We start from the raw sequence: 16,322 nt of genomic DNA on the forward strand, positions 1-16,322 counted from the left end.
CTGTTATTGAAGTTAAAATCATATTTTCTTTTCAAAATTAAACTCTTAATTATTTTTTAATATTAAAAAACTATTAAAAATTAAAATTAATAAATTTTACTTAAAATTAATATTTGTTCGCACATTTTTTCGGCTTTTTAGCTCAAGAAAATCAAACAATGATTTAAATTTTTTAACTCTCTAGCAACAACTCAACCAAACAATTGGCCAACATGGATTAGAGGCCACAACTTATGCTTTTATATTCCTATACTATTAAATTTTAGGGTTAATATCAAAAAAAAATCACGAACGTTATACGTTTTCTCATTTTAATCACAGGTTAAATTTTCTCATTTTCATGTACGAACTACCACTTTTTTTCAAATTCATGCACGGTGCTGAGGTGGCACTCATTCATTGGTGTAAAATGACCTCCAGCTCAGCGAATTACACCAATAGAACCGTGACACCTCAGCGCGGTGCATGAATTTGAGAAAAAGAGGTAGTTTGTGCATGAAAATGAGAAAATTTAAACTACGTGTGATTAAAATGAAAAAACATATAAAGTTGGTGAATTTTTATGACATTAACCCTAAATTTTATTATAAAAATGATACTAAATTTTTAGAAAAGCAGAGGAAAAACCATTGCTGATTTATTTAGAATAGATGTAACATGATATTATGTATGACAAATAAATTTTATGCACGTAGACATATATCATTGCACCAAATTAGCTCTAAATGAGTTAAAAATATATTTAATAAAACTAAAAATAATAATAGATCAAATTGATAAAATTTAATCATCATACTATTCTATATAATAAAGAGCTATTATAAATAATTTTATTTTGGCTCATAGATAGTTAGATACTATGGCCATCTTCAATTGTAAGTTTTAACTCATAGACATACTTCCACATTTTTTTCTTTAAAAAAATATATTTAGTGTTTTCAATTACGATGGTTAATTATCATTGCTAAACATTTATTGACTCTATAATTAAATATGATTCACCTTTTTCTACAATAGAGCAGCCTGTAGCAGTCCTTGTTTTACATATTGCTGTTTCGTTTTGGTGTTTCTTTATCCTCATAATTATGGCTTCATTAATTGAAAATAAATATGCCTCTGTGCTGGATTTTCTTTTCTTCTTTTTTGGTACGACATGATTAATTGCGTTTCCATTGCAAAAGAATTAAAATGCAAATAAATAAAATTACAAGTGATATGAAGTTTAATATATTAGCATTTATAGGGCTCAAGAAAATACTTCAACAACTCTACAGTCTATACTTACAGGAGATATTATTCTAATTAGAATAAAGAATTTGTACAAATCCAGTAGATTGACTATACACTTTATGTAATTTTAATTTAAAAACAAATTACAGTCTATAAATGTAACAATACAGTAAATATATGTTAAGTAGCAATTTGCCTTCCAACTTGTAAGTAAATTTTTTTTTTTTTTTTTTTTTTAACAGAGATAGATATTGCATACTACTACTACAAACAAAACTACAAATCTACAAAGTTACAAATAAAGCTATATATATACATACTACCCTTTTTACAAATATGTGCAAATTCGCAATTCACGCCATCCACACCGTTTACGTAATGCATCGCCGAGCTCGCCAAGATGACGGAATGATGCCGCAGCCGCTGCTTCTGACGCTTCTGACGTGTGAGCCTGCTCCAGATGTCTTCTTCATAAATCTTTTTCTTTTTCTTTTTTTTTGTCCGCAAGGGGGTTTGAACCCAGGACCCTTGGGACTTATGCCTCACTCCTTAGCCAACTGAGCTAGGGATCATTGGCTAAATTTTTCTTTTACATATAAATTAATTTTGTGGAAAAATCAATACACAAATTTAGTTATTATGGGCAAGTAGCTCCATTTTAATAAATTAGCTTATAAATTAAGGGGTAAATTGCTAAATAAAGAGACAATTAATTTACAAATTAAGGTGATAACTGCCAAATGGAGCTAATTGTCCATAATCACCAAATTTATGTATTGATTTGACCATAAATTAAGTTAATTTATATATTGATTATTCATTGCTTACTAATTAAAAGAGTATATTTAAATTGTAAATATATAACAGGGACAAAAATTTAGCGACCAAAAGATTTTTGTCCTTATAATGATTATGATATGACATGAAAAGATAGACAAGCTCATTGATAAGACTCCACGATCCTTTGGAATAAGCAGAGCAAATATACGATCTTCAGAACGTTCATGACACTGATGATAGGGGTCCATTTTCCTTTTATGGTGCATGCCAGTTGAGAGGAGATACAACTTGGAGAAAAAGATTAAACAATTTTTAAAAAAATAAAATTTTCCTACAATCATAATTGGCATAAGATACAAAAAAATCCTCCAAGTTTACCCAAAAGTACAAGACAGCTTCTTAACTTATTTTTGGCACAAATAAACCCTCACAGTTCTAAAATCGAACAAAAACACTCCTCCAAGTTTGACTTTGACAAACGGACATTAAATAGGTGATGTGGCATTAGGAAATAAGTTCAAAAACACCCTTACTTTTTGAAATACTTACTAAATTCACATTTCAATTTTTTTCCTTATTATTTCACCCTCGTAAAAGGTTCAAAAATACCTTAATTTTTAAAACACGTACCAATTTTATAATTACATATCTTTTTGTATTATTTCACTCTCTTATTTCTAATTACTTTAGTTAATTTTTTTAATTAAAATCAAATAAAAATTAAACTACCGTAATCCGACACTTCCGGAACATACGACAGCAGGTATTCCGAATCAATAATTTTTTTTATTTTTAATTAAAAAAATAACAACTTCAATTAACTAAATTTTAATTAATAAAACCTAATTAATTAAAATTAATTAACAAAAAATAAATTAATTATTTCCGGCACCGCCGTCTCGGACCCGCCGGCACTCCGCCGCCCTCTTCTGGCAGGGGAAGACAGATCTGTCTTCCACAAAGGAAGACCAGCATCAGCTGGTCTTCCTTTAGGGGAAGACATATCTGTCTTCCCCCATGGAAGACCAGCCACAGATGGTCTTCCAAAGGGGTTTGGAAGACCAGCAGCGGCTGGTCTTCCATGGGGGGAAGACAGATTTGTCTTCCCCAGCTGGAAGATGGCGGCAGCGCGGCGGCGGCGGCGGTCTGAGGCGGCGGTGGATACGGGGTGGTGAGTCGAGGGTTGCCGGAAAGAAGGTCGGGAAAATATGTTTATTTTTTTAAAAGAAAATTGGTGGAGAAGAGGGTTTAATTGAATGAATTTTAAGTTAAGGGTACTTTTGAACCTTTCATGAGGGTGAAATAATTAAAAAAAAAATTAAAATACGAATTTAGTAAATATTTTAAAAATTAAGTATGTTTTTGCACTTTTCTCCTAGTGCCACATCACCAGTTTAACGTCTGTTTGTTACATTCATGGACGGAGGGGGTTTTTTGTTCGATTTTAGAACTGTGAGGGTTTATTTGTTCCAAAAATAAGTTAAGGAGCTGTCTTGTACTTTTGGATAAACTTGGAGGGTTTTTTTTGTACCTTATGCCATCATAATTTTAAAAAACTCTTATAACCATTGACATGACATTTGTTGATTGGCCTTTTTAATATACTAGTTTCGCATTACGTGCTATGCACGTGGCTCGTAACGTAACTCGTCAATGAATATAGTAGTAAATTTATTATAATTATATCAATTTTTTTATTTATAATTAATATTAAATTAGTTAAGAATTTTTGTAAAACTAAATATAATATATTATGTTATTAATTTTTTTTTTCATACTGAATTTATTCTTCTTTTGGTTTTATAATAACCATAATTAAAGAATTAATTTAATTTTATTAATAATATCTTTAAAAATAATAAGATAGAAATTTAAATAATAATATTTTGATCAAATATAATATTTTAATCTTGTAATTCAATCAAACTAAAAGATAGGTATTCATACTAATTTGAAGACAATTTAGTTATTTTTTACATATTAAAAGTTAAATTGGAGATAATTTAGCTACCTATTCTAATTAGAACTTTAATTACAATAGTAATTAATTAAATAACTAATTAGTTAATGACTATAAAACCTTTATTTAGGGGTAAACTGAAAAGGATTATTCAGTAAATTTGCCTGTCCCCCCCCCCAATCCGTGCTTTTATATATAGTATAGATTTAATATATCTATAAAGTTATATTTTTAGTTCATATATTTTATATAAAATATGTTCATACAATTTATGACTTCTAAAATTGCAAACTGAACAATAGTATGATTATTTATTTTCAATTGGTAATCTTTATCTATATTTAAGTTTTTTTTTAAATGGTAGTTTTACATATAATAAAATGATAGTTGAATGAAATTAAAAAATAAAATTAACAAAAATTATTAAATTAGTTAACTAAAAATATTTTAATAAAAGTTCAGCTACTAAAAAATTTTATTAATAATTTTTTTAATGATACATTATTTTAGATAAACATATATTTCATCCACTTTTATTTTTTAACATTATGGTAATTACACTTAAATGATTTTAAATAATTGTTATAATAGTAAATTAAAATTTAGACTACATTATTATTAATATATGAGTAAATTTTCATTCATGATAAAATGTTAATAAGAATTATAGTTTTATAAGTATTATTTGGAAAAAAAAAATTAATCTAAATAATTAAAATATAACTTTCAACAAAATATAAGAACTAAAGTTATAACTTTGTAAATATATTAAATATATTGAAAGACACCAATCAATAAGTGCCATGTCAATGGTTGTAGAAGTTTCCTACAACCTTGGTCGTAGGAAAATTTTATTCTTTAAAAAATGAATAAAAGATTAAAACCCCCCTGAATTTGGCACGAAATATCAAATAAACTCAAATTCGCAAAAGTAGATCAAATTACTCCAGAACTATATAAAAACATATCAAATATCCCCTTTCTCAGTCTTACCTTATAGAGTGAAAAAACTCTCCGGTTTTAGATGGTTAAAGGCTTATAATAGTCCTTAAAATATATTTTATTTACAAAATTGACATTTAATTATTTTTAAAAATGTATTATTTTTTTTATAATTTCAAAAGTTCAAAAATCATATTATTTTTTAATTAAAAAACAAGAACCTTTTCTAATTTTGACCAATTTATGTCATTTAAACTCTAAACCTATTAAACTACTGAATCCATACTCGGCAAAAGATTTCTGGCAAACGAAAAAAATATTCCGGCAACCCCACTGCCAGAATCGATGAAGGACGGACCCCATGGGTCTATTTTTCACGGAGCTGCTGGAATCGATGAGAAACAGACCCACATGGGTCTGTTCTTCTTCGTTCAGGGATGGTGGCCGAATTTTTTGATTCCGGGTGGTGGCCGGATTTTTTGGAGGTTGAAGAAGATGAACAATAATTTTTAGGGATTTCTAGTTAATTAAGTTATTTGGTTAGATAGATTTAATTAGGTTAGTTAGGGAAAAAGGGAAGAAAAAGTTCAATTTTTTAATTAATTAGTCTTACTTAATTAGCATTGACTAAGGTTTTATTTAAGGTTAATTAGTATTAATTTTTTTAATTTAGCAATCCTACTCTCTTTTTTGGTCAAAAAACGATCCGGTTTTGCATAGTTCTGCGGTGCTTTGATCCGGTTTTACGAACTTGGACTTATTTGATACTTCGTGCCAAATTGAAGGTTTTTTTGATACTTTACTCTTAAAAAAATTCACAAACTAAATACTTATAGTTTTTATTACAATATTTAAAAATACAGACTAACGTCTTTGAAATAAATAATTATAAATTAATAATATACAAAAATTAAAACTATTACTCATACAAAATGTTATTTTCTATGCCATAATAGATACTGTATAAATTATTATCAATTTCATCGCACCTAAATATTAATCAACTTACTGCAGATCAATCAAACTTGTCTAAGAGTGATTTATACCAAATTTTGTGAAACAAATCAATATAAAACAAAGTGATGAAGTTGTGAGATTTCATTGACTTGTTAAGGCAACTTAAATCAACATCAAATTGGTCCACTTGACAGGCCAATTTGGCAGCAGAAGCTGTGATAATTGAGGACAAGAAATGATTGTCCTACTGCATATTCAAGGCACCAATAACAGTAGCTTGCAAAAAGAATTATACCAGTTTACTATAGCTGATCAATAACTAAAGAGGAATGGATTCTGTCTCATTGAGCACTATGAAGGTCCCTCTTCAGCAAGCTATGACTATGTGCACAAAAACTAGTTTCGGCGGTTCGTTTTCAGTTTCCAAAAGTACTTTTGAAACTCTGGAAGGAACTTTATACTTATAACCTAGGCCATGTTTGGTTCATGGAATGGAATAGCATGGAATAGAATAGCTATTCCATGAGGAATGGAATAGCTATTCTTTACTTTTTGAGAGGAGTAGTTATTCCATAAAATCATGGAACTATTCCATGAACCAAAGTGAGGAATAACTATTCAATACGGAATAGTTATTCTATTCCGGACCTATTCCATGAACCAAACATGGTCCTATTTTTATAAAAATTATCGTTTTGCAATTTTTCTATTTCAACGTTTCACGTTTCAGCATTTCCGTTCAATGTAGTCAATTAGTTACCAAACTCCTCCACAGTTGCATTTACCATTAACAAATCTATGGTATCTGTTAACATCCCTAACAATAATCTCCCTCTCTACCACAATGCTGAAATACTTGAAAGCCTCATGGCAATCCTTACAAATCCTCAAGTTTTTCACAATCCTCAGCGCCTTCCCTGGCGGAGCTGCTCCACTAATCATACCAAATGCAAGAGCCAACTTCTCGCTGTGATACCAAAGCGCTTCCATTTTCTCGTTCTTCCCTACTTCATGCAACATCTCATCCAAAACCGGCATGTACCCTAATTTCTCAATTTCCTCCCTCAGTTCAGCTAACTTGGAATAAATTTCTTGATTTCTCTCATGCATACGGTCTTCGGACAAAAATACGTGAACTTTTCCTTTTACTTCAATCCAACTCTTACCTCCTTGCTTCTTCACCCTCTTATCTTTCATTAGTTTCCTCACTTCTGTAACCTCGTCCCACCTTCCTTTAGCCGATAAAACATTCGCAGCAATTGAGTAAGCAGAATCGTCATGAGGGTCAAGCTCTAATAACCTCTTAGCAAACAATATCGCCCTGTCTGCATCACCATGATATGCACAGGAGGACAACAATGCTCGCCACACTGCAGCATCCGCCTCGAATGGCATTGTCGTTGCAATCCTTTCTGCTTCCTCTAGTCTTCCTGCTCTCCCCATTGCACCCACCAAGCATGTATAATGCTCCAAACCAGGTTCCACCCCATAATCCGCTTTCATCCTGCGAAGCCATTGTTCGCTCTCAAGAAACGAACCCGCATTAGAAAAAGCTGTTAACATAGCCAATAAACTATATGCATCAGGCACAAACCCTTCACCTTCCATAGATTTAAATAACTCCATGACCGAGTTCTTATCGCCCTGTTGTGCGTAAACAGCCATCATTGTGTTCCACACAATCAAATTCAAACCCGGCAACTCATCAAAAACGATCCTAGCATCCCTTACAACTCCTGCCTTCCCATACCCATCAATCAAACTATTCCCCACAACCACATTCCTATCCAATCCGGAAACAACAGCATGTCCATGAATCACTCTACATTGCTCCAACGCCGCCATATCCGCAGCCGCCCGTAAAACCCCCGAAACACTATAAGCCGTAGACGCAACACCACAACTCTTCATCTCCACAAACGCAGCCAACGCATCAACACCTTTACAATTCTGAGCCAACCCCACAATCAAAGCGCCATAGCAAACCTCATCTCTCTCAGGCATTTCATCGAACACCTTCCGCGCATCCTCCGCCAACCCACATTTAAAGTAAAAATTCACCAAAGCAGACCCAGAAAAGGGTTGGGTACTAAGACAAAGTTTCAAACTCATGGAGTGAAGACTGAACCCGAACGAAAGAGCGGCGAGATTCGTGCAGGCTTTGAAGAGCGAAGCGAGGGTTCGCTGGTTGGGGAGAATGGGGTGGCGGAGCATGGAGATGAAGTGGTAAAGAGAAGTGAGGGAGTTGGTGTGGGCTGAGATGAGGGAAGTCCATGAGACTATGTTGGGTGACGGGAGAAGAGAGAATAGGCGGTTAGTATAGGAGGAGGTGAGGGGGTTTGGTGATTTTGAGTAGAGGGTGATCAGGCGATTGAGGAATGAGAGGGTTGTGTGCGGTGATTTTATGGCTTGGGCGTGGAGGATTCGTGGGTCGGCATTTGAGTGTAGCGAGGAGTTCATTATGCATTCAAAGTGTTTGTGGAAATGACTGAGAAAAGAAACAGAACAAGTGCGTGGGTAACGATGATGGGAAATTCTCTCTAGTATTTGGGCTGTGCCCAAACATCAGTACAAATGGAGACAAAAATAAGTCATATAATTACTTAAATTTTATATTATATTTATAAACATAATAATGATAATGCGTGTAAATTAGGAGCGAGTATTCGGTCAGTTTGGTTAAAATCGAACTAAAATCCTCCAAACTGGCCAAACCGAACTCTTCAAAATCAAATGAAACTGATTGAAAGTAGTCTTTAGCCAAAATCAAACTGACCTTAAAAATTCAAAACCAAACCGAACCAAAAATTTATATTTTTTTAAAAGTTTGGTCGGTTCGGTTAAATCTGAAAATAAAATAAAATAAAATTTAAATATTCAGTTCTCAATCGGTTCGATTAATTTCGGTTTTCAAAATTCAAAACCGAACCAAACCAAAAATCAATTCTTTTTTAACTTTTCGTCGATTCGGATAACACCAATTACTATAAAATAAAGAGAAATCCATAAAAAAAATCAAATATTCGGTTATTTAGTCGGTTTAGTTTTGATTTTGAAAATTTAAAATCAAAACCGAACCGAACAGAAAGTCATCGGTTCTGTTAGTTAAACCATTCGGCTCAAATTACTCCCTCCTAATAAAAATGATATACTTGTCTATGAAAAATTTCTAAAAATTCTATGAATTTTGACAAAAGTTCATTAAACGATAAAACAAACTGTGTTAATAACCGAATATTTAAATTTTCCTTTGTTTTATTTTCAGATTTAACCGAACCGACCAAAATTTAAAAAATAATTAAAATTGTCAGAATCGAACCGACAATTTATATCAAATATACGGAGATTGACCTAATAGCAAATACATATTAAAAAATTAAAATTTTCAGACTTCCTAAGTTGATATTTAAAATTTATATTATTTTGAAACTATCTTACAATTTTGTTTGTGTTAATTTATTTTATAACGTCTGACAATTTTAATTTTTTTATAAGTATTGCAATTTTAACTTAGGAAGTTTAGATATCACACAGTTTCGCCGTGTCCATGTCCGATTATCCAATTTTTTTCATATCAATTTCCGTGCTACATAGTATTCAAGTACCGGGAATTATATTTTTTCTACCATAAATTAATTTTAGGCAGTTTATTCAAGAACTGTTTAAGATGATTGTTGCGTTACTCATTGATACGCAATGACGGTATAAATTATTAATCACTAATTTGTTGAAATTAGTCTCTCTTCAACTGTTTTCTCCGAGTTTCTTAAGAACAATCGGCCCAGACGGTCTGAAGCTATCTTAACCTGAAAATCAAACCATTAAAATTTTGGATTATGATTTATTTCATGCAAGCAGTTAATAAGGTTTTTCACATTAAAAAGAAAAGAAAAAGAAGACCTGCTCATCCCAGTCAGTGGACCAGGTAATATAACCAAGCACAAGTGACTGCATAACAACTCCAATAATCATTCCCATCCATATCCCCTGTGGAGTATATATTAATAGAAATATAAAGGCTTAACGTCCCAGAAAACTTCGACTTTTTAGTCCCTTTTCAATTTCACCCCGACGTTATAAAATCGTCATTGGTTTCAGTTGTACACAAGTTTGTAAATTGGACTTTTTCTCATTCGAAGAAATTTCAGAAAAATCCTTTTAAATGACATATTTGAACTCTTTTCCATTTAAAATTCAAAATGAATGACTTCTTTGAACCTTTTTCCAATGGATAAGAGGTTAATTTATATTTCTAGATACAACTGAAAGTGAAAGGTTTGGTGTTGTGTACAATCAAACGTCGAGGTGCAATTAAAAAGGGGCTAAAATGATTAGAACAATTAAGAAATGTCTGTTACCTTGACTTGCAAGGCAGCCACATAAGCAAGAACAACTCCTAGTGGCACTCCGACCACATAATAGCAGCAAATATTAACATATGCTACTATGCCTTGTCTCCCTGCTCCTACAGCAATCCCTGCAAAATTATTATTATATCGATTAGACTTTTTGACCGACAGATAGATATATTTGGCACGATTCACATAAATGATGGATCAAACAGACAGAAAATGAGTAACATATTGACGAGGAACAAAAAAAACCTTAATAAAACTTAAGGAATTGAAATAACATGCCTGAAAGTATAGCCTGAACGCTGTTGAGCAAAACAGAGACAGCAAGCAAGACGGAGAGGCTTGAAACAGTTTGTGCAACTTGTTTTTCATCAGTGAATAAGTAGGGAAGCTGACGTCCAAAAACCAAACACAGAATTGAAAACGAGAGTCCTATGCAAATCGTAGTGCTCAACGCTACTTTTATGGCATATTTTGCAGCTTCAGCACTTCCTCTTCCTAATTCATTAGCAACCCTTACGCTACAGAGAAACCATTGATAAGTATATATCCAATAAAATATTTTGACAGTTTGGTCCTATAATTTGACATTTGAATTAATTGTTAAGTACATCGATTAAAGCCTTTATTGGATATAATTGACATAAATAATTAGTGACTCAAGTATGTACCTAATTGCAGCCAAGAAGCCAACACATAGCATAAATTCCCAAGCTGTGATATTGAGGCTGTAATAAAACTAACTGTATATAATTATGTTGAAAAAAGTCATAAATTATTGCAACTGTAAGAGTTAGAAGAGAGAAGTTTGAGACAATATTAGCTTACCAAATAGAGAAGGCAGAAATTTCAGTTGTAGCATTTTTCATGTACCCTGCCAACAGCACTAAAACTGCATTGTACCATAACTCCAAGCTATTTTTACAATCACCAAACAGAATTAAAAAGTTAAATTTCCATAAGAATTAATTTACTGGCAAAGGATTTTAACACTCTATTTTTGTTTTGATAACTGGGGAGGGGAAGCACTTGTGGGAGGATTTGAACCCACAACCTTAACAGTTTGCTGTCCAGCGTTTATACCATTTGAGCTACAGCTCGTTGGTATTTTAACACTCTATTTGTTCTTCTATGCTGTAAACTTAACATGTCCTATCTAAAATAAAACAAAGCTAATAAATGAGTATTTACCAATTCTAAGAGTTCTGATTTATATTTTTACTCCATGAGGATCATGGAAGTCTTGAGTTTAAATTTTCATACCGCGATACTCATCTATGCAGATAGGAGTTTATCTTTATAATGAATATAAGAAATAAGGCGCTATTTCAATTATCGTTGTGTAAAAATATTATAGTTTCGTAACCATAAATTTTTTTAATACAAAAAATAAAAATCAAAGGTCACGTAACTGGACTTACCAAAGCATGACACCTGAAGAGATGGACATCTTAAACACAGGAACCAAATCAGAGAAAGCAGCCATTGTGAAACCCCGCCAAGTATCAGGACACCAGCCTCCTAAGACATAAACAACCTCACCAATCAAAGTCACCCACGTCGACACAATCATCGCCCACATCGCACCAGCAACTCCCAAACTTAGTTTGTTCACGAAGATCCATGACAGAACCACATGAACTAAGAACGACACAGCAGAAACCCATCCGACAATAGCGTTCTTGAGCTGCGCTTGTAAGTATCTTTGGATGCTGACATGAAATGCAATAAAATAGAGATTTGGAATGAAGTATAAAGAGATAGAACCAGCGGCTTCTGATATATTCTCTTCTTGGCCAAGCAGTCTGAAGATGGAGGTTGAGAAGATGAAGACAGGGAGGATCAATGTCGCGACGGAGAGATTAATGATTAAGGATCTCTGTAAGTAGATGCCGAGCATTTGGTATTGTTTGGCTCCGAATGCTTGTCCACAGAGTGTGTCTATTGCACTTGTCATGCCTAGCTGCAAAAATCATACATTTTCTGGTAAATGGCTAATGCAAAATGTTCGCGGATACGTGAAAATGGAAAACGCTGAAACAGAATACGTTATAGTTTTTTTTACAACGATAGATAAAAAATATAAAAGTTTAAAAATGTTTTCAGAAATGAAAACGAAATGCTAGATTTGTATGTGGCTCATGTTTTTAGCCACAACCGGATCTAGCCAGTTGGTAGATCCGGTTGCACTCCCTTTTCTGGTTTAAGTATAACCCGTGCAATAACCAGATCTGTAGGTAGGTCTAGTCGCAAGCAGAATTAGGGTTGTAAATGAACCAAGCAGCTCGGCGTTCGTCTCGATAGGAGCTCGGTTTGTGTTCGTTTGTATCCTAAATGAACCGAGTTCGAGCTTGATTTTATGTATATTTACATGAGCATAACATTTTTCTACTGGTTTACGTTCACAAACAACTAGTATATGAGCTCGTTTAGTTGTTTGTGAAAGAACTCGTATATAAACTCGATCAAGAATTCGTGACTGACTCGGAAACTCTAATATAAGCTCAATTAAGAGTTCGTGAACTGACTCGTATATGAGCTCCATACAGAGTTCAGGAATCGGCTCGTATTGGAGTTCGCGAATTAACTCGTAATTAAATTAAATATAAATATTTTTAATTTATTAAAGTTATATAGTTTTAAACAAAATTACTGAATTTTGATAAACAAAATATGCATGTGTTCGTTTGTTTCGCGGTTCGTGTTCTTTCATTTAGCATCTAAACGAACGATTTCGTGAACGAGCTTGTTGAATACCTTCGAAAACTCGTTTATGAACATTATATATTTTAAAAGAACCGAACTTGAACACCTGAAAACTCGGTTTGATTCATTTACAACCCTATAAAATCATAATTTTAGTGAAGGCATAAATATGATAGAAAGCTTACCAAGATGCCATGTGCAAACCTTATGAGAATAATTTGAATAAGAGCATAAGAAGCAAGTTGTAGATTGCCAATATGTCCTATAAATGCTTGTGTGACAACATACATGCCAAATAGGGTGACCCTTGATATAACTGCAGGAAGTGCAATCTTCCATAATTTCTTTGATTCCTCCACAAACCTTCCTTTCATAAAACCATTTTTACTTTCTGTTGTATTGATTCTCTCACTTGATTCTCTCACTTCATTCCCTAGTAGCTTCTCCTCCATTGATTCTCTCACTTCTTGGATCATCAAATTAGATACAAAAATTAAACATGAGTTTCTTCAAGGACCTTGCTTACTTTTATAATCCATATCTATATACTTTTACTTAAATAATAATTATTGTACGCACATCGCGTGCACGGTAGTGACGTACGACATTTAGGGTATTTCCATAGCTGGAGGTAAAACATTGTGCATTTCACACTAAAACTACGTACAATATTTCATCTTCAATAGTTGATTCTATTTTTTACATAAAAAAAATATTCTCAGCATCCCTATTCATATTTAAACATTTTACACTTACACGAATTATTCAATAGTTAAAAAATATATTTATATATTTATTTATAATAATATATAGAATTAATGGCACCAATTATTACAACCTTCCACGTTTTTTTCATTTGAAGCACAAATTACAATTTGTCTCATCCTTTAACACAACTTTCCAAACTTTTCATTCTATACCCGCCGGTTTGCGTTTTATACTTTATTTTTTGTCAAAATGATGTCATTTTTTCCCGTGTGTATAACCAAAACGACATCATTTTAGATATTTGTGTTACATATACCACATAATAAAATGTAGGCATATTAGATATGAAACGTTTTGAAAATTATGCTTAAAAAAACGCGAAAGTTTGTGATATATGGTGACATTAACCCTAATAATATAATATTAAAATTATTAATTTATTTCCTAAATATGTTCGTTTATTTTAAAATGTATGAAATAACTATATTTATTAGGAAAGTAAAAATATATATTTACTAGATATTAAAATATACTCTATTTATAAATTATTAAACTAATTAATACGGATCTATTTTGTTTAATGTTACAAATTCAATTTCGCGACTAAATTGAATATGCTTATTTGGGTTATATTGTAATAAAAACTAACAAAAATGTTTAATAATGAAACTTATAATAAAATAAAAAAATCAAAACTAAAATAGACTACTCTATTCATCTTTAAATATATAAATATAATACTCTATTTTAAGGTACACTATAATAGAGTGACTCTATATATAGGGTAAAAAAATAAAATACACTATAATATAGTTGGATATAGAGTAATATTGGCGAGGATCACCAAATTGACAATTTGATGTGCATTAGATGGCCTTAAAACGTGAAGTAAGTAGAGTCGAAACATAGTAAAACTTGACCCGATTTGATTCTAAAATATATAGTTCGAAACTCGATCGAGTTTTATTTTAGAAACTCAAATTCGATATATTTCAATATGATAGTTTACATTTCCTTAAAAAAACATCGGAAAGATATCGCTACTGTAATTAAACCAGCTAAATATGTGTTTTTTTTGATAATCTGCTATATATGTTGTTTAGGTAATAAATTATTGAAAACAAAACTAGTTAATTATATAGCAGACAATATTTATAAATATACAAATGATACTCGATAACGTAGTAGGTAACACATTAAGGGTCCCTTAATGTGTTACCTGCTACGTTATCACTAGTGATGAATTATTAAGCTATACAAAGAAAAGAATAAATGGAAGAGATGATTAGAAATGAAAAAACTTACTTGACATGATTTTCAACTTTCACTTTCGGGTATTAATTATGATCAGTGGTTCTTGACGGATCCGATAGTGAGATTTTCTAAAGCTTCAGATTCAGAGGAAGTCAAAGAAAATGAAGCATAGTAATGAGAGAGTGCGTGAGAGAGAAGAGGATGAGTTGAGTATTTATTATATAGCTACTTTTTTTTATATATATTTAATCTCTTTGACCTCTGGAATATTTATTATATAGCTACTTTATTTTATTTAATCTTGTCTCTTTGATTAATTTTTGTTTTCTGTTACTGAAATACTCACTATTATCACAAAAATTAAAAGCGAGAATTGAGATTCAATTTTTTTTTTTTATCAAAATAAAATTATCTTTGTCTAATCTAATTGAGAATATTCAATCTCTTTGCATATCATTTTAAAGTATTCAGTAATTTTATTTTTATCCTTATATAACATTAAATACATCATTAAACACAAATAAAAATTACTAACTCTTAAAAAGAAATTAGTGATAATTAGATTCAGATAAAAAAAACAAAAAAAAACATTAAACACATTTTTTTTTAAAAAAAAGTGGCAGATGCCTGATAGTGAATGATAGATCAAAAATAATCAAGATGTAGGGACAACCAGTTGCATCTATGATAAATAATCAAAATTAGAAATTTAAGAATTTAATTGATGAACAAATGGAAATAACAGGGACTCAGGAAGGCAAAATTAAGGGTTAATTCCATAAAAAGTCACGAACTTTACACGAATTTTCATTTTAATCACAACTTTTAAAAGTTGCCATATAAAACCACGACCTTTCATTTTTTTTCAAATCTATCACCAAATCAATTTTTGGTGTATTTTTGATGACGAGACCACCATAATCTGGCGGATTTGAAAAAAAAAAGGTAAAATTCACCGGAAAAATAGTCGGTGATAGATTTGAAAAAATATGAAAGGTCATGGTTTTATATGCAATTTTAAAAGGTCGTGATTAAAATGAAAATTCGTGTAAAGGTCGTGACTTTTTATGGAATTAACTCCAAAATTAAAGATAAAGAATCAGATAATCAAAAACCGTATACTTTAAGCACTCCAAATAGATGTAGGCTTTATAATTCTACGTTTTTCTTTGTTTTGCTTTACTTATCATGCAAAACAATTTGCAGGTCAAATACAATTAAAACTAAAATTAAAAAAAATCAAAAAATCAAAAAATCAAAATATAAATAAAAAGATTCAGAAAAATGGAATATTTTTGGCTGGTAGCTGATAGCTAATAGACTATAAATGTTTGGTGAGATTTTATTAGTTGTAGCTGCTTATATATAAAATGACCGTAAAGGACATAATTTGTTTTTATTTATTAAATTATGAATATATTATATTATAT

The 16,322-nt window shown here is 31.4% G+C and overlaps 2 protein-coding genes across 4 annotated transcripts; both read right to left on the bottom strand.

The window, feature by feature from the left end:
• Positions 1–5,982: 5,982 nt before the first annotated feature.
• On the bottom strand, positions 5,983–8,458 carry LOC126675133 (putative pentatricopeptide repeat-containing protein At5g52630). The gene has a single exon (XM_050369730.2). The coding sequence runs from the start codon at positions 8,327–8,329 to the stop codon at positions 6,626–6,628; it is 1,704 nt and encodes a 567-aa protein (XP_050225687.1). The 5' UTR covers positions 8,330–8,458; the 3' UTR covers positions 5,983–6,625.
• Positions 8,459–9,417: 959 nt separating this feature from the next.
• On the bottom strand, positions 9,418–15,123 carry LOC126671052 (protein DETOXIFICATION 24-like). Of its 3 annotated transcripts, none has more exons than XM_050364749.2 (9): positions 14,944–15,123; positions 13,116–13,393; positions 11,646–12,187; positions 11,053–11,139; positions 10,896–10,952; positions 10,507–10,745; positions 10,228–10,346; positions 9,770–9,856; positions 9,418–9,675 (listed from the first exon to the last, which is right to left on the bottom strand). In XM_050364749.2, the coding sequence occupies exons 1-9, from the start codon at positions 14,948–14,950 to the stop codon at positions 9,589–9,591; spliced, it is 1,503 nt and encodes a 500-aa protein (XP_050220706.1). In that variant the 5' UTR covers positions 14,951–15,123; the 3' UTR covers positions 9,418–9,588. The 3 variants fall into 3 exon arrangements, with proteins under 3 accessions (XP_050220706.1, XP_050220704.1, XP_050220707.1); XM_050364747.2 differs by having other exon boundaries at positions 13,116–13,396; XM_050364750.1 differs by lacking the exon at positions 13,116–13,393.
• Between the last annotated feature and the right edge of the window lie 1,199 nt (positions 15,124–16,322).

This window comes from Mercurialis annua, linkage group LG3 (genome assembly GCF_937616625.2).
Source record: "Mercurialis annua linkage group LG3, ddMerAnnu1.2, whole genome shotgun sequence".
Lineage (NCBI taxonomy): Eukaryota > Viridiplantae > Streptophyta > Magnoliopsida > Malpighiales > Euphorbiaceae > Mercurialis > Mercurialis annua.

Bases quoted from the DNA above. Each gene is read 5' to 3' on its own strand.
- LOC126675133 (XM_050369730.2), bottom strand. From the start codon at position 8,329: ATGAACTCCTCGCTACACTCAAATGCCGACCCACGAATCCTCCACGCC.
- LOC126671052 (XM_050364747.2), bottom strand. The intron at 11,140-11,645 runs GTAAGTCCAGTT...TTGTAAAAATAG, and splicing joins TCTTCAGGTGTCATGCTTTG to CTTGGAGTTATGGTACAATG. The intron at 9,857-10,227 runs GTAACAGACATT...TATACTCCACAG, and splicing joins TGGCTGCCTTGCAAGTCAAG to GGGATATGGATGGGAATGAT.